Consider the following 23,055-nt stretch of genomic DNA (forward strand, 5'->3'; position numbering starts at 1 on the left):
TTTGGTTCCCGACATGGCTGATTGCTATGCTTCCGCGCTTGCTCCCTTCAGCTGTTTGGTATGTGTGCAGTCTTGGGCGATTCGGTAACATTCCTGGGCGGTACGCGGCTCACCTCGAATGTTGAATATTCCCTATGGGGTGGGAATTTTGATTACTTGATAGAAACTCGAGGGGATGGCCCGCATGGCCTGTATCCATGGACGCCCTATGATGACGTTGTAGGCTGTTTCCTGATTCATGATGTGGAATGCGGTTTCCAGCGTGACTCCTCCCGCCAAGACTGGCAGTGATATCTCTCCGGAGGTTCGCTCTACTGCATTGTTAAAACCCGTCAGTGTTATGCAACGCGGTATTATCTTATCTTCGAGCCTCATTTGCATGAGGACTCTTGGGTGGACAATACACGCGCCGCTTCCGTCGTCTACCATGATTATTTTCACATCAGTATCAGCAATACGTAAAGTTATAACTAAAGCATCGTAATGAGGGAAAGACAAACCGTCGGCATCAGACTTATCGAAGGTGATACTATTTTATAAGTCATCATACCGTTTGTGAGCGATCGTGCGCTTCAGCTTGTGTGGTGGTGAACTTACATGGTTGATTGCCGAGTCGTCGCCACCACGGACGATCATCTGTATGGTGCGTGCTGGAGAAGGTGGTTTTGGTGGTCCTTGGGATTGGTCGCATCCTCTGGCGAAATTAGCCCTTCCTTTATCACTGAGCAGCTCCTTCATGTATCCCTGGTTCAGCATTCTGACCACATCCTGTCCTAGACCTATGCAACCTTCGGTCTTGTGTCCTCTTTCCTGATAGAATTCGCACAGGACGTTCGACCTCCTTGCACTAGGATCTGATTTCATTTTTTGTGGCCACTGCACCTTCGTGCCCAGCTTCTCCAGTGCGTACACTATTTCTGAAGGGGAGACACAAAAGTTATGAGCGGATAATAATGCGGGCATACCTCTTTCATTCCGAAGCGGGGCGGCATGTCGCTGCACGACATCTAGATGTCTTGGAGGAGGCGGATTGGGAGTTCTGACGTAAGGCTGATGCCTTTCTCTATTGAAGCGTGGGAGTGGTTCCCGTTGTCCGTCGTTGCGTCGATCCCTCTTTACCTCTGATTGTACTAACGTTAGTCATTGGGTTGGACCGTTAAGATCGTCTTTATCTGCTCTCACTTCGGCGCAATAGGCATTATGAATCTCTTCCCATGTGGTGGGGGGATACTTCATGAGTCGGTTGAGCAGCTTCTTGGTTGCTTTTGATCCGTCTCTATTCAACCCGTTTTGGAAAGCTGCGACCGCCATTGCTTCTGATACGTTTGGCAGTCCCATTCTTACCCTGTTGAATCGAGCCAGGAAGTCCCTAAGTCCTTCACCCGTTGTTTGCCTGATGGCGAAGATATCGTTGAACCTAGCTTCAGCCTTCTTTGCTCCTGCATGAGCGGTGGCGAACTTGTCCGCCATCTCTTCGAACGTCGATATCGATCTGGCTGGCAGTTGAGAGTACCATGTTAGCGCTCCTCCTGTCAAAGTTTCACCAAACTTTTTCAGCAGCACGGATGGCACCTGTTCTTTCGATAGGTCATTGCCTTTTATGGCGGTCACATAATGGATCAGATGGTCTTCCGGATCCGTGGTCCCATCGTATATTTTCAAGTACGGTGGCATCTTGAATGTTTTAGGGATTGGGTGAGGAGCAGCTTCCTCACTATACGGTTGCTCGACGAACCTTCCCACATCGCGTTTCGGTAGTAGCTTAGGGGCGCCAGGTATCTTGTCTACCCTTTCCTGGTGCTCCTTCATTTGATCACGAAGCGCTTTATTCTCGTTCTCCATTTCTTCCATTTTCTTAAGGATGGTTGCGAGCGCGTCTTCGCTTGCATTGGTATCGGTGTGGGCGTTACTTGTTCGTACAACATTAGGCTCACCAGCGGCAACGGCGATTTCTGCCGTTGACGAATCTTTGATATTTCCCTGAGGTGGTTTCTCGAGCATGCTACTTAAAGTGTTCGTCAACCATTCCTCTAGTAGCTTTTTGACTACTGGGGGCGTTTCCTTCGCTGCAGATGTCGAAGTCCCTCTTTCATGCAAAATTGTTAGATCTTCGAGCGAAGAGGGCGAGATCTCCCCCTCCTGTACACCACTTGGTGTTACATTCGTGGTATTTTCTCTACCGGCTTCGTTGAGTGGGCCTATGAGGTTGGTTGAGACATCTGCTATCATCTTCAGCCTTCATTCTTTATCTGCCATTTATTAGTTTCTATGAAGTCTGGAGAACAGTGATTGTTGTTTTCGATATCCTAGATGTGAACTATGATTTCGACTACTGAAATCCCCACAGACGACGCCAAATTATTTGACTCAAAAGTTGTTGAACACTTTCTAAGCAAATCAATCAATATAGATGAAGGGGTAAATCGTAATCGAAGATAATAAACCCTAGGATGATCTTCGTGACTGGTTTGGATAACAATAATACAAATCGGAGAGAGGGAGAAGATGACAATCTTAGAGAAATGAGAGAGAGAGACAATGTTAGAGAGATGAGAGAGCAAGAGAGTTTGTATATTTAATCAAAAGATCCCCGCCTTTACAAAGCTCAACCCCCTCTATATATAAGAAAGGATCCCTATTTAAATATTAAAAGACGGAAATAAAGTACATGCTATAGAGGGGCCGACGTGATTATGAAGTCGTCCCTCTTATTATTCCTAAGTCGTCCTTCTAGCCGGACTCACATATATTCGGTCGGTCGTACTGGCTTAGGGACGTGGTCGGTCAAATTCGACCCCATACACTACTAGAGATCCTTTAAAGTTTGACTAAAAAAAATCGAACATTTGATTTATTATATATTTATATTACAGTAAAAAATAAGAGTTACCAATATCAAGTGGTTCTGATGGCTGTAAAAGATGAGGTAGCAACAGTTTTAGTTTCACAATCAAAATTGAAAGGGACAGTGGGTAGATAGAAGTTGGTGCGGAGAATAATTGTACTTTACTCCTTTCATATTTATTTGATATTATTTGGTTGTGTAAAAAGTTAAAAGTGTTAACATGCCTTATTAAATATAATAAGTAAAAATGAAATATTAAAATAATAGTTAGTTCTTACTACATAAGTTTGATAGACAAACATCATATCATAATTAAAAATTTAAATAATGTAATAAATATAAAAATATAATAGTCTATAAAGTTGTATTCCCCTTATGTGACACTATTACTATTTAGTGAAATAACATTAAACGTGATGCATGTTATAAAGAAAAGAAAATGATAAACATTGGACAATATACTGGACACACAAAACAAAAAGAAAAATATAGAACTTTCAGAATTTAATTAAAAAAAAAAGAAGAAAAACTTAAAGTGGATATTAAATTAGTGAAATTCACGAAACACCTATGAATGCAAATATTTATTTGCACTTTGTGTTTACATTAAATCAAATGATTCAATCTTAACCATTAAAAGTTACAGCATATTCAACTATGGTTAAAGAATGACGGTGTATATGCAAGATAAAATCTTGTATTCATTGGTTTAGTTTAACAATAGAAGTATATCCTAGTAAATATTTACCACCTATGAGTGTAATGAGATGAATGATTAGGATTTCGTCATTCTTGAAACGGAGAACTATTCAATAGGATGAATTTGGGAATGTAATCTTGGGAATTATATACATATTTTTCCAAAATAAAGTTGAAAAATATGTTTTGAAAATGTATGTCCAAACACATTTTCATCTTCAAACCAAACTTCACCAAAATTAGTTTTTTTTAAAAATAAATTTGGGATCTATGGCCAAACGCTAGCTTCTTATGTGGTGAGCAGTTTACTCGAAGTAAGATAGTGCGAAACTAAATTAGTTAAGTCTTAAAACAACTATTGAACACAAAAAAAGTAGGCAAACTAAGGGTGCACTTTAAGGGGTATAATATAGGCAACCTACCTCGATGTCAGGGGTTTTAAAAGGCGTGGACGCAAAGCGAGACGTTTTACATATGCCTCAACGAGGCGTAAGCCCCATGAGTATTTAATTTTTAATATTTTAGAAAATAATATAATTACAATAAATATATTTAAATAGGTAAAATTGCATAGAAAGTGAAGAAACTATAAATAAGTAAAATCTATACATACATATATATATATATATATATATATATATATATATATATATATATGCTCTCGTCCCCACAAAAAAATTAGTTAAAATTATTCATTATCTGCTACTTGCAAGCACAAGTAACTTGAGTTGAAAAGAATAAAGTTTTCTATATGAATGAACAAAAATGATGACTAACTTGCAATTTGAACTTTAAACTTGCTGTCATGTCATGGGGGAGAATGAAGTTTTCTTTGTATTTGTAAAAAAAAAAAAGAAATAAATGTTCATTGCTTTTGGGAGATAGTAGCAGACTAGTGGACAAAATAAAAAAAAATGGGAAAGACCATAAATAAGGGCTTCTAGCCATAAAAAAGGTATTGACTTCTAAATTTAATGTTTCTGTTCCTTTTTAAAACTTTTGAGTAATTACAAGCTGACTTTTGAAAATTAGGGTATTATATTAAGGACTTATTCAACAAATTTTATTTTAATTTAAAAAAGTATGTCGAGCTTACGACTCACTTTAAAAACATGCCTCAACGCTCAGGCGTATGCCCCTTATGACTTTCGCTCCCCACAATTGCCTCAGGGTAATTTTGGTGCGCCTCGCCCCGAAAACACCTTTTAAAATACTGCTCGATGCAAACATCAATGTCTTAATCCACGACTCAAACCAATAACCTATAGATTACATGGAGATAACTTTACCGTTGCTCCGAGGCTCGCCTTCCAACTATCGAACACCTGATAATAAAAAAAAAGTAAATATAAAATTTGAGAATAATATAGCCAATGAAACTTGGAATAGTGGAGGATTAGTTAAATAAAAGAAAAATCAGCAAACTCAACACGCAACCAATATTAGGAGGACTGCAACACACTTCCCGTTATTCAAAGCCGCGTCCCATGTCTTCTTCCTTTCCTCTGTACATACATACGTCTCTATCTCTCTCCTTATAACACACACACACACACACACAATTGCCTAATTATTTTTTCACCAGCCCAAATTTCTTTGATTTGCGGTGCTCGCCATGTTACTAATCTTTGAGGTAATTAACTAGTTTCATCTGGGTTATGTATTCTTATACTTTATACTGTATTGCATATTCTCTAATTGCGTTTTTTTTCTAAATCTCCTTGTTTTTTAATTATTTTTGGGGTTTACTTTAAGTTTTAGGTTAATTTGATTTGGCAACTGTAGCACATCATTTAGATTTGTGTTCTTTTTTGGTTGATTTCATACATTTCTTAGCTAATGGGTGTTTTGGGATTTTTTTTAATCTCTGTGTACCACGTTCATGAAAGCACTGTTGTTTAAGTCTATAATATATTATTCTGCTCAATTTATGTGACGATTGGCCACGGAGTTTAAGAAAAATGAAAAAACTTTTTAAAACTTATGGTGTAAAAAATACATTTTTGTGACTTTAAATAAATTCATTAGGGGTAGAATACGAAGATTTTAGTTAAATTATTTTTGAATATAGAGTAAATTTAAGATTTTAAGTTAGTGGATGCAGATAGCAATTATGCTACTTTTAGGGGTCGTTTGATATGATGGATAAGCAAAAATAGTTCTGGGATAAAAATTTAGTATCGCCTTATCCATTGTTTGGTTGCTAATCTCGGGATAAGTATCTCAGGATTAAAAGTAGTACTGGGATAACTGGCCATCCTTGTTCATAGTGGTTGGGGAGCTCTCTCCAAACTACTAGGTCGAAGGTTCAATGCTGGTAAACGGTTTAAAAAAAGTAGTATTGGGATAACTTATACCTGCCAGAGAGTGGAATAGTAACCACAGATAAGTTATCCTAGGATACAACAACAACAGACCCCGTATATTCCCAAATCCCCACCTGGGAGGGTAGTCTGTACGCAGACCTTACCCTACCACTACCTAATGAAGGTAGCTAATTATCCTAGGATAAAACAGTAAATTTGACTATTCCAGGATTAATACAACATACCGAACAGTCAATAAAAAATGATACCACGATAACAAGTCCCAGCATAACTAATCTTCAAACCAAACGACCCCGTAATGTTTTCCTTTTGCGCTGAATAAGGTTTCAATAGTTTAATGTGGTTAGTATAAATTGGAGTTCACTGAGTTTCCTCTACTTTGCTGAAGTTTATGTGTTGTATTTATATTTTAATCTCAATGACAGTGTCTCTAGAGATGTCATACCAGTGATCATTGTGTTTTGTCTTATTTCCTTTTTGCTAATAAAAGCTTGGAACTTTACTGTGCATACTTGGGTGAAGTCCAGTTTCGCGTATTAAGACCTTTTCTTGAGAAAGAAGATTAAGAAAACCAGATGCAATGAGTTTATGAAATAAAGTTTTTTCTAAAACTGATCTATCAAATGGATATGGGTGAAAGGGGATAAGATTGAAAACAAATGAAGAAATTTTAAAAAGTGGCAAATGTAGTGGAAAGTAGTGTTTCTTGTATGATCATTTATGTGAACTTGATTAAGCTTGCTCCAATGCTTTACTATACTTATGGAAAGAGTGGTGGAAAGAGAGGAAAGTCTGAGCTGAACCATGAATGGAGAAATAGACTCACATGGGTGATTCCAAGTTAATGGATTAAGGTTTAAGTGGTTTAATTTAATTCATGTGGTCATGATAGTTCTATTTAACTGTGTATCTACGTGTGTTTATCTTGTTTACACACTTTAAAAGGTTGTCTTGACATTGGATGGACTTCACAAAAGTTAGGCCTTGGCCTCGGTAGTTTGGATTTTTCATTTATCCCCTATCCCGCATTGTTTTGTCGTTGCTCTTTCCCTCATATTTGGCTTTGGTTTATAAAGCCAAGACTAGAATGGTTAAAAGTTGTTATTAGTTGTTGTTTAGGGTCATGGTCTAACTTTTGTTTGTATCTACTGATTTATAGAAATCATTCTCTAGCTAATTAGAGCTGAAGCAGAGCTTCTGTCAGACAACTAGGAACATCCTGTAATATCTCTGCATATATAATCAAAGCTGAGAACGTTTTCAACTAGAAAGTATAAGAGAATCTATACAGTATTTGTGCGGCGTGGGTGGAAGGTGTGATTGTCTATAATGCATTCTGACTGAGGTAACTGTACTTGTTCTCATTCATAATGGAATCTTAGATGAATATTAGGGATATGTCTATATGTTTGTATGCTTGCAGTCCCATAAGCATAAAATTAACCTCAGCTACATTCTAGTTTTTATAATTTTAGGATTTGTTAGTCATAGCAATGATGTAATCTTAGGTTGTGATATTTTTTCAGTGACAAAGATTGGCATCTTTGCGCGTGTCCCATTCTCTTCTCCAACCCTGTTGAAAAGGTTTACTATTTCAAAATTATACTTGAAAACAATGATGGAGGTTAAGCTATGGAATGACAAGCGTGAAAGGGAAATGTATGACAACTTTGGTGAGCTCTTTGCGATTATCAAAGCGACAGAGAAGCTAGAGAAGGCTTATGTTCGTGACATCGTTTCACCAGCTGTATATGAAACTGAGTGCCAGAAACTGATTGCTCAGTTCAAGACCTTATCTTCTACATTGAAAGATGCTGTACCTAACATTGATCGATTTCATGACACCTACAAAATGGATTGCCCTGCTGCACTAAACCGGCTTGTGACCTCTGGTGTGCCAGCTACTGTAGAGCACCGAGCTGCTGCTTCAATGTCAGCTGTAACTTCAGCTGCTGTTGTGGCCGAGTGTGTGCAGAATTTCATCACTGCAATGGACTCGTTGAAGTTGAACATGGTTGCAGTTGACCAGGTCCATCCCCTGTTGTCAGAGCTCTCATCTTCCCTCAATAAGCTGTCGATTCTGCCGGTGGATTTTGAGGGAAAGACAAAGATGAGAGAGTGGCTTTCAAGGTTGTCGAAGATGGGGGCTGCAGATGAGTTGACAGAACAGCAGGCTCGTCAACTCCACTTTGATCTGGAATCCTCATACAATTCTTTCATGGCAGCACTGCCCACTGATGGAACTTAGTTGACTATTTCAATAGGTGGTATGTTTGTATATAAGAGTGTTGTTTCATTTAGCAAGCTCTTAACACACATGATTCTATCTTTGATTGGAGTGCTGGTGACTATCTGAGTAGAATAGCCATCTATATTTTGGGACTTCCATACTTGTTAGATAATTGTTAGACTGGTGGTGGTACCATTTTGGATACTATGAACTCATTATGGATCGCTCTTATATCAGTCTATATGCTGCTTGTGCTAGTTTAGTTATATTCTTGGATTCGAGAGAGCTTTATGCTTTTGTATATTAATGGTAAACTCTCTCTTTTTATGTTTTGGGTGGTGATATTGACTTTGCACGAGGCTTGCAAAAACTAGTTTGCTCTTGAATTGTTAAATGATACTTGCATTGCTGCAGTCCCACTGGGTTGGTGAGTTGATAGTTTTCTGATTTATTGTCGTTACTAGAGCTTAAGTTTCTCAGTTACAACACAAAAACTTCAGCTCTAGAGCTGAAGTTTCCCAGTTATAACACAAAAACTTTAGTTCTAGAGCTGAACTTCAGGCCCGGCTACTAGAATGCTGAAGTTTTGCATGATTGTCTTTGCTACTTCAGCCCCGTGTGCTGAAGTTATGCGAAAAAGCGGGTACACTTGCAACTTTTTTTTTTGCAAAGCGGGCAAAAGTTAAAATGTGGCACAAAAAGCGGGTATAGATGCAAATGCCCCATAAAAGACGGCTAGTAGACATTTATCTAAGAAATAACATATAGTAGACATACTTTCATAAACTGTTGAATGAGGAGGGGGATAGACGCATTGTGCTGGGTGAGTTGGAGCACTCCGAGAGTCGGCGGGATTTTGGGTACTGTAGGCGGATTACGGTAGAGGAGGTGGAAGGAGCGATGCGTAAGATGTGCAGGGGCAGAGCGACGGGGCCAGATGAAATCCCGATGGAATTCTGGAAGAGTGCGGGGCGGGCAGGTTTGGAGTGGCTCACTGGGCTGTTTAATGTTATTTTTAAGACAAAGAAAATTCCCGAAGAATGGAGGTGGAGTACGATGGTTCCGCTTTACAAGAACAAGGGTAATATCCAAAATTGCAATAATTATAGGGGTATCAAGCTGTTGAGTCACATTATGAAGGTTTGGGAGAGGGTGGTGGAGGCTAGGGTGAGAAGGTGCGTGTCTATTTCCGAGAATCAGTTTGGATTCATGCCGGGGCGTTCGACTACGGAAGCAATTCATCTGGTAAGGATACTAGTGGAGCAGTATAGGGAGAGGAAGAAGGATTTGCATATGGTGTTTATTGACCTTGAGAAAGCACACGATAAAATTCCAAGGGAGGTACTGTGGAGGTGTTTGGAGGTTAGCGGTGTTCCTGTAGCGTACATTAGTGTGATTAAGGATATGTATGATAATGCTAAGACTCGGGTGAGGACTGGGGGTGGTGACTCGGAGCATTTCCCTGTGGTGATGGGGTTGCACCAGGGATCGGCTCTTAGCCCATTTTTATTTGCCTTGGCGATGGATGTATTTGTCGCGTCACATCCAAGGGGAGGTGCCTTGGTGCATGCTATTTGCCGATGATATAGTGTTGATTTACGAGACGTGTAGCGGAGTTAACGCGAGGTTGGAGGTTTGGAGACAGACCTTGGAGTCTAAAGGTTTCAAACTGAGTAGAACCAAGACGGAATACTTGGAGTGCAAGTTCAGTGACGGGACCCACGATGCAGACGTAGAGGTTAAGCTTGATGCTCAAGTTATCCCTAAGAGAGCGAGTTTTAAGTATCTCGGGTCTATTATCCAGGGAAACAGGGAGATTGATGAAGATGTCGCGCATCGTATTGGAGCGGGATGCATGAAGTGGAGGCTTGCTTCCGGTGTTTTGTGTGATAGGAATATGCCGCTAAGACTAAAGGGTAAGTTTTATAGAGTGGTGGTTCGACCGGCTATGCTGTATGGGGCTGAGTGTTGGCCAGTCAAGAACTCCCACGTGCAGAAGATGAGAGTAGCAGAGATGAGGATGTTGAGATGGATGTGTGGGTGTACCAGGAGAGATAGGATTAGGAATGAAGATATCCGGGACAGAGTGGGAGTAGCCTCCGTGGAGGACAAGATGCGGGAGTCGAGGTTGAGATGGTTTTGACATGTTCAGAGAAGAAGCATTGATGCTCCAGTTAGGAGGTGTGAGAGGTTGGCCATGGAGAGTTTGACAAGAGGTCGAGGTAGGCCTAAGAAGTATTGGGGAGAGGTGATTAGGCAGGACATGGCGATGCTTCAGCTCACTGAGGACATGACCCTTGATAGGAGAGGGTGGAGGTCGAGGATTAAGGTTGAAGGTTAGTTGGTAGTTTATAGTTGTTCACTGATAGTCTTAGTAGTAGGCGAGTCCCTTCATAGTCTTAGATTTTAGTAGGTTATGTGGTTTTGTTCGCCTCGGGTATTGTATTCCCTGTTGCTATTATTTGGTGCCACTTATCCTTTTTATTTTACTAGACTCAAGGTACGCGCGATGCGCGTGTATTCTATCTCAATGAATACTAATTGATTCAAAATTTATGTTTAAATAATAAAATAAAAGTATAAGTTCCTAAAGATAATTATATATGTTAAATGTGCATAATAACTCAATAAATAAAGAAGCTCTCGTAAAAATCCTCAATCATAAGTCAATAACTCAACTTAAACATTATTTCAGTTTAATAATATTATAACTTTAATTTCACAAGTTATCATGCTTTCTTTTTCAGTTTCAGCAAGAACAAGTCCTTAAAAACCTTAGAACTTTAATTTCACAAGTTATCATGCTTCCTTTTTCAGTTTCAGCAAGAACAAGTCCTTAAAAACCTGAATAATGCTAAAGGATAACTTAAAATATATAATCATGCAAATAATAATCTACAACTTTCATATGATCACAAAATCAAATTAAATAGCAATGAAAATTAAAAAAAAAATACATTTAAAAGGATACTAAAGCAAGCTTGTGAGAGAATTTATAATTGAAAGAAGACTTTCCATGACATATTAACTCCAGAGAATGACTTAGAATTAGGATTAAAAAAAGGGTAGTCCCATGCATAAGACAACCCGCATAATTTAAGTGAATGATCTATATAAAGCAAAATTTTAATATTTTAAAGTTCTATGTATTAGAAATTTTAGTCCAAATAATAAAAAATAGTTTTATTAATTTTTAACTTCTAATAATTATAAAAATAATTAAATGAAGTATTTTTTTATATAATAATTAACATTAATTTTCGTTTTTGCTTATAAAGATCAATTTTAAAATGGAAAAAAATGTTAGTTTTAAATTTTAGTCTTTTATTAAATAATCTAGAATTGAAAATATAATAAGCACATTATCCCTTATTAATAAAAGAAATGAAAAAACAAACGTGATAAAAGTAAGTCCTATAAATTAGGATTCATACCTAGTTTAAACAAGGAAGTATTTACTATACCAAAAATAGTTAATTTTGAAGCCCTAAATTTTAGGCAAATAATTTAAGTTACTATTTTATCCAATATATAATATATTTTTAAAGGGCCTTCGTGCTTTTAATATAGTATAGATTTTATTTTATTTTTTATTTTTTTATTTTTTTATTTTTTATCTTCCATCTTTCTTCCTCCCTTGCTTTCCTCTTCTTCTTCTTGCCCTTCCTGAGCCGAGGGTCTATTGGAAACAACCTCTCTACCTGAATTAGGTAGGGGTAAGGTCTGCGTACAGACTACCCTCCCCAGACCCCACTTGTTGGGATCAAACTGGGCTTGTTGTTGTAGTTGTCTCTCTCTATATATATATTAAGTCCGACACATGAGTTTTAAGTCTGAGGCCGTAGACGTATTGTAGACATTTAAAATGTATTGAATTTAGAATTCATAAATTAAATTTGGACTATATTTGAAATTCATGATATATTAGTTCATATAAATTTATTGGGCTATATAATTGGACTATATATATATATATATATATATATATGGATTAAATAAATAAGTCCAAATACATTGGGTTAGCCCATTTAATTGGACTAAAAGTGATGAGCCCACTTCATTAAGCCCAAGATGACATCTTCCTAGAGGCCTAGTTTGGTGCCACGTGTCAATTGACGTGGCGCGCCAAGTCAAACGAAAAAGCCAATAGGATCATGCCACGTGTCAAAATGACAAGGCATACCAAGTCACATTAGAAGGCCCATGAAACCGCGCCACGTGTGCAAGTGACATGTTGTGGCCAATCAAATGCGGCCATGTCACACTTCAATTTGATTGGTCGGAAAGAGTTTGTTCTTATCACAATTCCTCCTTTCCACAATTATAAATAGGGGTCTTCATAACTCAGAAAAGACACCAGAAGTTATAACAAGAAGCAAGAGAGAGCTCGTGGATCAAACGCTGCAGATTTCTCTAAAAGCTACAAGCATTTAAGTGTTCTAAGGATTAAAAGATCAAGACGAAGATTCAAGAAGAAGTTGCAAGCCCTTGGATTAAAAATACGTTAAGATCAAGATCAAGCCTCAAGCACTTGGATTAAAATAAAATAAAATTCAAGATCAAGCTCGAAGGCTCTTTTATTTACTGTTGAAAAGTAGAATCAGAGGAACCATAGAGATTGTAACACTCAAATATTCGAAATAAAATACTACGATTGTTGCAATATTTTTTGGTCTTGATTTTATTTTTTTTGTTGACGCAATTGTCTACAAATTCTGGAACGCCCAGTGGGACAATCTCTACCTCTCATCTCAACTTTTCAATCACCAAAGTTCAAGAACATCGAAATGGCTTCAACGAAAATCAACTCCACTTCAACTTCCACCAAGGCTGCTAATTCCAGGTTCTATGTTGATGTGGAAAACATACTCGAAGTTACCTTTGGAAGCTTTGGACCAATTACGAGGAGCAAAGAAAGCACGTTAGGACAACAAGAACCCCAAGTGTCATCCGCATCTACCCCTGTTTACGGATCTTCATCTTCAAAAGGAGCAAGATCTTCCATAAACGTACCCGAAGGAGGAAGCGATCTTGCTGAAAAGATCAAGAAAACTCTTGCTCTGCTTGACCTCTCCGGATCCAAGCACTATGATGTGAAGGAAGATGATGATGCTTCAAGTGATGGATCCTCCCCACTTACACCACATAGAATGAGCCAATCAAGGATCAATCTGTGTGACAATCCATGCTACTCTCCATCGTCCACAACAATCATGCAAGCCATGGTGACAAACACTTCATCTATGGAGGAGCAGTTGCAAACTTGACGGAAGCAATCGCTGGCTTGACCAAATGCATGCAAAATCAAGATGCTAGAATTGACAAGCTAACAGACAGGGTGGGAATCTTGATGGAAAAAGAATCCACCCATGCACCCAGCAAATTCACAGAAGTTCAAGAGATTGATCCTCCACCACGACAAGTTGCATCCATTAAGGAAATTCCAGTCTCTTCGGAAGGGATAATTCCAATCAATCAACTAAAGGAGTTCATTTAAGGGACTATAAAAAACAAATATGAAGTCGCTTCCAAGTCCTCCTTTACCTACGCAAAGCGGTACACTTCAAGGATCGATATGTTGAAGATGCCTGCTCGCTATCAACCTCCAAAATTTCAACAGTTTGATGGCAAAGGCAATCCTAAGCAACTTGTGGCGCACTTCGTTGAGACATGCAGCAATGCTGGGACTTATGGAGATTACCTCGTCAAGCAGTTTGTCCTCTCACTAAAAGGAAATGCTTTTGATTGGTACACAGACCTCGAGGCTGGATCTGTTGATAGCTGGGATCAACTAGTGCAGGAATTCCTCAATTGCTTTTATAGCATGAGACGTACTGTGAGTATGATAGAACTTACAAATACTCGTCAACGAAAGGGTGAACCGGTTATCGACTTTATCAATCGTTGGAGGAATGCAAGCCTCAACCGCAAAGACAGGCTTAGTGAAGCTTCGGGCATAGAGATGTGCATCCAAGGCATGCATTGGGGACTACGCTACATCCAGGGGCGGCACAACGAGTTTTGTGGCCTAAGCCAAATTTACGAGGGGCCTTAACTTTTTTTTAAAAAATTATTTATTTATTTGAAGTCTATTTTTCTAGAGTTTCTTCGATACGAAGTTATTAATAATTTTCTTATAATCAATAACTCCTAATAAGTCTTTCTTAATTGACAATATAGCTAATCGATTTAACCTTTATTGCAGTGGCGAAAGAAGGAATTTTCTCAAGGGTATTCAAATTTGAAAGAAAAAATCCCGATAAAGGGTCTTAAATATATGTTATATACCTCTAAAATGTAATATTTTACCTGTATACACAACGCAATTTTTCGACGAAGGGTGGTCAATTTGACCACCCTTGTGACCATGTGGCTTCACCACTGCTTTCTTGAGACATTGTTGATCTTAGGTAAGATTTTATCAATTTTAATTTTGAAAACTTCGTTCCGCTGAAGCGACGGTAACAAGAGCTATTAACATTATTCCATAAACAATATAGGCATTGGAAAAAGAATCAAATCTTTTAATTTGACCAAGTGTATCAATTAAACTGTTATCTTCCAATTGCATTATTTTCCTTAATACTTTTAATTCCGAAAATAAGCTTAAACCATCAATATCGAATTGATTATTATGCTTTAAGGAACATTCAAGATTAAGGCAATAGTTTTTCAAATTTCCATTATGTAGTGATCTTAATTTTTACCGCTAAATAGAAAACCACAGATATTTTCATATGCTTCGAATAGTTCAAATCTTATTAGAAGTGAAAAAGATAGCTTTGTCTACTATTTATAAAGTAATCAACTCCAAAGGACTCTTTGAATGATTTTGAGATTTTACTATCAACATTCTCATAAATTGTTACTTCCTATATATCACACGTTTCTTACGAAATTCGGGTTCGATATTCATTTCAAGTGCAATTTTCTTGGCAGAAATTATAGCACTTGCAACTCCTTCTTCTCTATACTTATTAGAGAAAGAAATCAAATTTTTTCACTTCACAGAACTTTTTTAAACTTATACATAGCCTATTAGGCGTAACAAAAAATGGGGCCCCCACAAATGTGGGGCCTAAGGCAATTGCTTTACTTGCTTTATTGAAGGGCCGCCCCTGGCTACATCTTGCAAGGTATCAAGCGTAGCACATTTGAAGAACTTGCGACTCGTGCCCATGACATGGAGTTGAGCATGGCCTCCACTGGAAATGAAAGGTTGCCTATCTGTGAGCCTCGCAAAGGGAAGGACAAGCAAGAAGTCAAGAAATGGGGAAAGTTCATACCCAAATGTGAAAACAAAGAAGCTATGAATGTCAACACATCGCCTGTGAAGTTCACAACGAAGTTGAGCAAGAAGAAGAGTATGAAATCCACTTCTTTTCAAGATAAGCCAAGTGGAAAGTTGACTCTAAAAGAAATGCAAGAGAAAGAGTACCCATTTCTGAATTTTGATGTGCCAGCTATTTTTGAAGAGCTCCTCGAGTTAAATCTCATTGAGCTTCCGGAGATGAAGCGACCAACTGAAGCTGGGAAAATAAATGACCCAAATTACTGCAAATACCATCGACTTGTGAGCCACCCTCTGGAGAAGTTCTTTGTCTTCAAGGACAAAGTTATGGACTTGGCTCGCGAAAAGAAGATCGTGCTTGAAGATGAGAAAGCAAGCGCAAACCAAGTCTCTATCACCTTTGGCTCATTCAGTCCAGATGAATTATGTGGTTTTAAAGAAAGTAAAGATGAAGAATTACTGGAGAACGACAAAGTTAAAGTCAATCAACCTGATGATGATGAAGGTTGGACGTTGGTGACTCGTCGTAGGCACCAAAGAAGGAGCCCACGAAAAGAATCAATAGAACAACCAATAATGAAAATGATGGTAAAAAGACCAAGGAAATGGAATCCAGTTAAGCACTTAAAGAGAGCAAAAGTGGAGGTACACCACTCTCAAAAGCCACGAAACCCAGTGACCTTGGAGGAGTTTTTACCAAGTTGGTTCCGCACGAAGATTTCCCATGAAGGTATCGATGCCTCTTATTGCCATGATGACAAATGGGAAGAAAAGAGTGATGACCTACCGTTGGCACCATCTTCGGAAAAGCTCATCGATTCCACTCCTCAAGAAGTTAATGCTTGTGAGGAAAGAGTCACGTTCACAAATGATGATATTCTGCTAGGTGACACTCTTCATAGCCGCCCATTGTACCTGATTGGCTATATGCGTGATGAAAGGGTAAATCGAATTTTGGTTGATGGAGGGTCCTCAGTGAACATTTTGCCAATTTGCATTGTGAAAGAACTTGGTATTCCCATGAACGAACTCTCAGAAAATCGTGTGATGATCCAAGGATTCAACCAAGGGGGGCAAAGAGCCATAAGCGCGATCGGGCTGGAAATCACCATTCAAGATATGCAATCAAGTGCATAGCTACATGTGATCGATTCAAAGACTTCATACAACGTCTTGCTTAGAAGGCCTTGGATACATGAGAATAAAGTAGTTCCATCTACCTACCATCAATGTCTAAAATACTATGAGGGAGAAGTCGAGAAGAAGATAGTTGTTGATGATGAGCCATTCACCGAGGCTGAGTCACACTTCGCCGATGCAAAGTTCTACTTGAAGAACCGCATTGTAAAGGAGCTAAAAGCTGATGATGGCATGAAAAGCAAGAATGATGAGCCCGCAACTAAAAGAGCAGAGGTAACTACTGGTGCAGCCAAAGCTGTTACTGAAGAGGTACAACCCAACGCGAATAAATCTTATAGAGGGAATATTTCGTCTTATGGCAAGAAAGTAAGTCATGCGCTCCAATATGTCCCTAAAAGGAAGAAAGATGAAGGTGAATCATCTAATCTTCAAACTAACATGCTAAAGGAGTTAACTCTTCCGGTAAAACGAATTGAGGCAGTAAAGTTGTCCTCAAAGCCACTTGCAGGGTTTGTGGCCCAAAATCGTTTGCAGAATGTGGCACTCCCTACAAAAAGAACAGATGAAGGTTTTGATCCTAACGCTTACAGGCTATTTGAAAAAGCTGGATATAGTCCTAATAAGCCGTCAAAGTTAGGGAAGCTACCATTAGAAGCTTCAGCGAGACAACCACGTGAAGGTTTGGGATACAAGCAACCGTCACTAGTGCGCATCTCCATAAGAAGGGCGAGCAGCAATTATATCACTGTAGAAGATGAATCGATCGCTTCTAACAAGCCTCCTGTCTTTGATCGACTTGGAAAATCACCTGTGAGGACCACCGTGTTTGAGAGATTGGGTCCATTAAAGAAGGGGAACAAGTTCTAGAGAAATTTTCAAAGAATAAGAACACCCGCTTCGCCCAAAATCTAGAAGAACTCTAAGGATTTCCAAAGTTTGGTTCCTTCTAGAATGAGGCGACAAACAAAACTTATGGTTTCATGTAAAGAAGTACTGAAGGTAAAGCCATATACTGTGGTCTACACTAAGGAACGTGACGAAGATGAAGAAAGTGTGGGTTCTTCGTATCATGTTACTGTACAAGGCGAGAATGGTGCTCCATCCTCAATGGAGGATAATGCAGAATTGGAGGATGTTTCACCGTGTTATCACATATCCTTCAACGATGGGGACCCTCAAGAAGATAAAGATGTGAAAGATGCTCCACCTGAACTTGAAGAAGGAGTGAAGACGACAGTTGATGCCTTAAAAGAAGTTAACCTTGGCACCGATGAAGAACCAAGACCCACCTACCTAAGTGCTTTACTAGAAGTTGATGAAGAGAGCACTTATATTGAGTTACTCAAGGAGTTCAGGGATGTCTTTGCTTGGAGTTACAAAGAGATGCCTGGCTCAAGCCCGAAAGTAGCAGTCCATCACCTTGCAGTCAAAAATGGCGCTCCCCCTGTTAAACAAGCTCAAAGGCGCTTTAGGCCGGACTTGGTTCCCCTGATTGAAACCGAAGTTAAAAAACTCATCGAAGCTGGCTTTATTCATGAAGTTAAATACCCAACATGGGTTTCAAGTATTGTCCCTGTAAGGAAGAAAAATGGCCAGATTCGAGTGTACGTTGACTTTAGGGATCTTAACAATGCGTGTTCAAAAGATGAATTCCTGCTTCCCATTATAGAACTGATGATCGATGCTACTACTGGGTACGAGGCAATATCATTCATGGACGGTTCATCAGGCTATAACCAAATTCGTATGGCGCCAAAAGATGAAGAGCTTACTGCATACCGTACCCCCAATGGTATTTATTGCTACAAAGTAATGCCTTTTGGGTGCTACTTACCAAAGAGCTATGCAGAATATCTTTGATGACCTTCTCCACAAGAATGTCGAATGCTATGTTGATGACTTGGTGGTAAAATCAAGAAAGAAAAGCGACCACTTGAAAGACTTGAGAATGGTGTTTGAGTTGCTTCGGAGATACCAACTTAGGATGAATCCATTAAAATGTGCCTTTGGAGTTACCTGCGAAAAGTTCTTGGGTTTCATTTTCCAACATCGAGGGACTGAAATAGATCAAGCTAAAGTAGATGCAATCTTGAAAATGCCTGAGCCCCACAATATTCATGAATTGAAAAGTCTGCAAGGAAAGCTAGCATACTTTAGGAGATTCATCTCAAACCTAGCTGGGAGGTGCCAACCATTCAGTCACCTTATGAAGAAAGGTGTCCCTTTCAAATGGGACCAAGCGTGTAGCAATGCCTTAGAGAGCATTAAATCCTACTTGATGAAGTCTTTGATTTTGGCAGCCCCTATACTTGGAAAGCCGCTGATACTATACATTTCAGCACAAGAAAGGTCTGTTGGAGCGTTGTTAGCCCAAGAAAATAGTGAAGGGAAAGAAAACTCCCTTTACTACTTAAGCAGGATGATGACACCAAATGGGCTGAATTATTCTCCAATTGAAAAGTTATGTTTGGTGCTAGTCTTCTCAATCCAAAAGTTGAAGCACTACTTTCAAGCTCATGTCATTCGTTTGGTTTCTAGAGCAAATCCCATCAAGTTCGTGATGTCAAAACTTGTCCTTAGTGATCGACTAGCAAGGTGGTACCTCCAGTTTCAACAATTTAAAATCATGTACATCCCTCAAAGGCTATAAAAGGACAAGCGTTAGCGGACTTCTTGGCAGATCACCCTATACCTGACGATTGGGATCTATCTGACGAACTACCTGATGAGGACGCCATGGCCATTGAAGTTTAGCCTCCATAGAAGATGTACTTTGATGGTGCTGCACATCGCGGAGCAGCTGGTGCTGGTGTAGTATTTGTCACTTCTCAAGGTGAAGTTCTTCCCTACTCTTTTACGTTGATGCAACTCTGCTCTAACAACGTTCCTGAGTATCAAGCACTAATATTTGGGCTCGAAATGACTGTCGAAATGAAGCGGTTGCAATTGCAAGTCTTTGGTGACTCTCAGTTAGTGGTCAATCAGCTTTTAGTTAGTTACGAGGTCAAGAAGCCTAAACTACGCTCATATCATGATTACGCTAAAAAATTAATGGGGTGGCTCGGCGATGTGACTATTCAACATGTGCCAAGGAAAGAAAATAAGAAGGTTGATGCTTTAGCTGCCCTAGCTTCATCTTTAATCCTGCCTGATCAAGCGCAAGTTACTGTCTGCCAAAAATGGGTAGTACTGCCGCCAAATAATCTGAAGGTGAAAAAAATGAACTCAAGCATCTTGTCGCTGTTTCTGAAGTTGAGAAAGAAGAATGGCGACAACCCATTATCGACTACTTATGCTATGGGATACTTCCAGCAAATCCGCGGAGAAGGACTGAAATCCGTCATCGTGCACCTCGGTTCCTTTACTACAAAGATACCCTATACAGAAGATCATTCGAGGGAGTACTCTTGCGATGCTTAGGGGACTCCTTTACTACAAAGATACCCTATAAAGAAGATCATTCGAGGGAGTACTCTTGCGATTCTTAGGGGAAGATGAAGCACTCCAAGCTTTGCAAGAAGCGCATTCTGGAGTATGTGGGTCACACCAGTCTGGACCAAAGCTCCACTTCCATATAAAAAAGATGGGATATTATTGGCCAATGATGGTAAATGATTGCTTGGACTACGCTCGAAGATGCAAGGCTTGCCAATTCCATGCGAATTTCATTCATCAGCCTCCTAAAGTGTTGCACCCGAATGTTGCACCCTGGCCGTTTGACACTTGGGGATTGGATGTTGTTGGACCACTGCCAAAGTCCTCTAGTGAGCACCTATACATCTTGGCTGCAACTGACTACTTCTCAAAATGGGCTGAGAATGTGGCTTTTAAAGAAGTAAAGAAGGAAAATGTTGCAAGTTTCATCCGAGTAAACATTATCTATCGCTTTGGCATTCCTCGTTACATAATAACGGATAATGGGAAGCCATTCGATAATAGGTTGATGAACAAGATTTTTGATCTCTTTGGTTTCAAGCAACGTAACTCTTCAATGTACAATGTTGCCGCCAATGGTCTAACTGAGGCATTCAACAAAACTCTATGCAACTTGTTAAAGAAAGTCGTCTCCAAATCCAAACGAGACTGGAATGACCATATGGAAGAAGCTCTATGGGCATATAGGATCACTCACCGCACGCCAATACAAGCTACTCCTTATTCACTCGTTTATGGAGTCGAAGCCGTCTTGCCACTTGAGCGTCAAATACCTTCATTACGACTGGCTATTCAAAAAGGGATCACTGATGAAGAAAATGCTTGACTTCGATTAGCAGAGTTGAAGGCTCTTGATGAGAAGAGGTTGGAAGCTCAACATAGTCTTGAATGTTATCAAGCTCGATTGTCTCGCGCCTTCAATAAAAGAGTTCGCCCGAGATCCTTTCAAGTAGGAGATCAAGTCCTTGCCGTACGAAGACCCATAATTACTTCCCATAAACCTCTAGGGAAGTTCACTTCAAAATGGGATGGGCCATATGTCGTATAAGAAGCTTACTCAAGTGGGGCTTACAAGTTGGTTGATACAGATGGCATGAGAATCGGCCCTATCAATGGCAAGTTTTTGAAGAAGTATTATCCTTGAAGTTACAACGCTCCTTGACGCATGAGCCTAAACTGCATGTTCCTACACTCCTGGCCCGCATGAGTCTAAATTGTGTACGGCCCACACAAAAAAAAGAGTCCGCTAGGTTGAAAACCTCGAAAGAGGCGGCCTAGGCAAAAGTTAGGACATAAAAAATAAAAAGAAATAAAATCACTCATTCTGAACTACGGTATGACTTGATCCTCTTCACCTAGGTACGTTAGCCGGTTAGAGTTCCATTCTAAGTTCAGTCGCATGATTTCAAAAGATACATAGTGCCCTAATCGTTGTTCGAATGAATATGATGGAATGTAATTCATTCAATCAACACTTGAAAATCGAGCTGAGATACAATTCTTCTATTAAACTTTGGATCCCATTTGATTTAAAGGGGGCAAGCCGCTATGGTATATTGATGTCTTCAATGAAACGATGACAGTCTTTTAAGAGGCTACAAAGTATTTGCATTGAATTCTAAGGATTCGCTATATCTTCATGTTCGCATAAAGTTCAAGTTTATTGGCCTTCATATCCACTCACTGCCCTAAAAAGGGAAGAGTGACAATCGTGATCTTGAAAGAGAGCATGGATAAGTAAAATTTTTGCCTCAGGCGTAAAAAAAGGGATGTCTATGTCGGAATTTTTTTAAAAAGGTTTTCATTGCGAACTTTTAAATGTGTTCGTCTCGAACTTTTAAAGCCATTCAAATTTTTAAAGGTTTTCGTTGCGAACTTTTAAAGGTGTTCGTCTCAAACTTTAAAGTCATTCAAATTTTTAAAGTTTTTCGTTGTGAACTTTTAAAGGTGTTCGTCTCGAACTTTTAAAGGCATTCGGATTTTAAAGGTTTTCGTTCCGAACTTTTAAAAGGCGTATGTTTCGAACGTTTAAAGGTCTTCATCGCGTGCTTTTAAGGGTCTTCGCCATGAACTTTTAAAGGTCTTCATCGCGTGCTTTTAAATGTCTTCATCGCGTGCTTTTAAGGGTCTTCGCCACGAACTTTTAAAGGTATTCATCGCGTGCTTTTAAAGGTCTTCATTGCGTGCTTTTAAAGGTCTTCATCGCGTGCTTTTGAGGCTCTTCGCCACGAACTTTTAAAGGTATTCATCGCGTGCTTTTAAAGGTATTCACCGCGAACTTTCAAAAGTCTTCACCGCGAACTTTTAAAGATCTTCACCGCAAACTTTTACGCGAACTTTTAAAGGTCTCGACCACGAACTTTTAAGGATCTTCGCGCGAACTTTTATGAGTCTTCCCCGCAAATTTCAAAAGGTATTCGTCGCGAACTTTTAAAGGTATTCGTTTCGAACTTTTAAGTACTTTGTAGTTCAACAAAATTACTACTAAAAAAAATGAGACAACAAAGTGAAAGAAAAGGGAAGAAGAAAGCACAAGAAAAAAAGAAGAAATTATCTTCGCGTTAATGCTTTTCGAGTCCAAAAAATAGACTCAAGTAGTTTGCAAATAGTGCAAATGGATAGTTTAGAGGGAAGAGCATACGTCTATATATATAGACGTATTAGAGGGAAGCGGACAATGGATTAGTCGATGTGGGATCAGTTGCTCAGAGGCGGTGAGCTGACTCTTGTGTTCCAGTAGGACTTGGTTAGAGCTATTTAGTTGTGATTAGAACATGAAAAACGCCGCTTTTTTCGGAGGTCTTACAATTGGTCTATTTCCAAAGAATACATCTATATGAAGTTTGGGAAATCATTTTGTGCTACGTGGCTAACATATCTGGAGAATTCAAAGCATACTACTTATGTATTTGTTTTTATACTCCATTTAATTGTCCCCATGTGCGTTTGGTTAAAATATTTTAGCTCTTATTTGGCTCAAGTGGGCCATGTCAGAAAGAATAGAGTTATCATGCTTTGGTGGTAAGTTATGGTATTGTGGAATGCATTACGTATGTAACCAATTCCATTAAGCCAAAAGATGAATGAC

The 23,055-nt window shown here is 39.1% G+C and overlaps 1 protein-coding gene across 2 annotated transcripts; it reads left to right on the plus strand.

Moving 5' to 3' along the window:
* LOC109228867 (vacuolar protein sorting-associated protein 28 homolog 2-like) lies at positions 4,989-8,433 on the plus strand. 2 transcript variants are annotated; one of them, XM_019394105.1, is made up of 3 exons: positions 4,990-5,177; positions 7,031-7,216; positions 7,398-8,433. In XM_019394105.1, the coding sequence occupies exon 3, from the start codon at positions 7,487-7,489 to the stop codon at positions 8,117-8,119; it is 633 nt and encodes a 210-aa protein (XP_019249650.1). In that variant the 5' UTR covers positions 4,990-5,177; positions 7,031-7,216; positions 7,398-7,486; the 3' UTR covers positions 8,120-8,433. The 2 variants fall into 2 exon arrangements, with proteins under 2 accessions (XP_019249651.1, XP_019249650.1); XM_019394106.1 differs by lacking the exon at positions 7,031-7,216 and having other exon boundaries at positions 4,989-5,177.

The sequence above is a fragment of the Nicotiana attenuata genome, chromosome 7 (genome assembly GCF_001879085.1).
Source record: "Nicotiana attenuata strain UT chromosome 7, NIATTr2, whole genome shotgun sequence".
In the NCBI taxonomy this organism is placed as follows: Eukaryota; Viridiplantae; Streptophyta; class Magnoliopsida; order Solanales; family Solanaceae; genus Nicotiana; species Nicotiana attenuata.

Coding starts and splice junctions, on each gene's coding strand:
- LOC109228867 (XM_019394106.1), top strand. CDS start 7,487: ATGATGGAGGTTAAGCTATGGAATGACAAGCGTGAAAGGGAAATGTAT.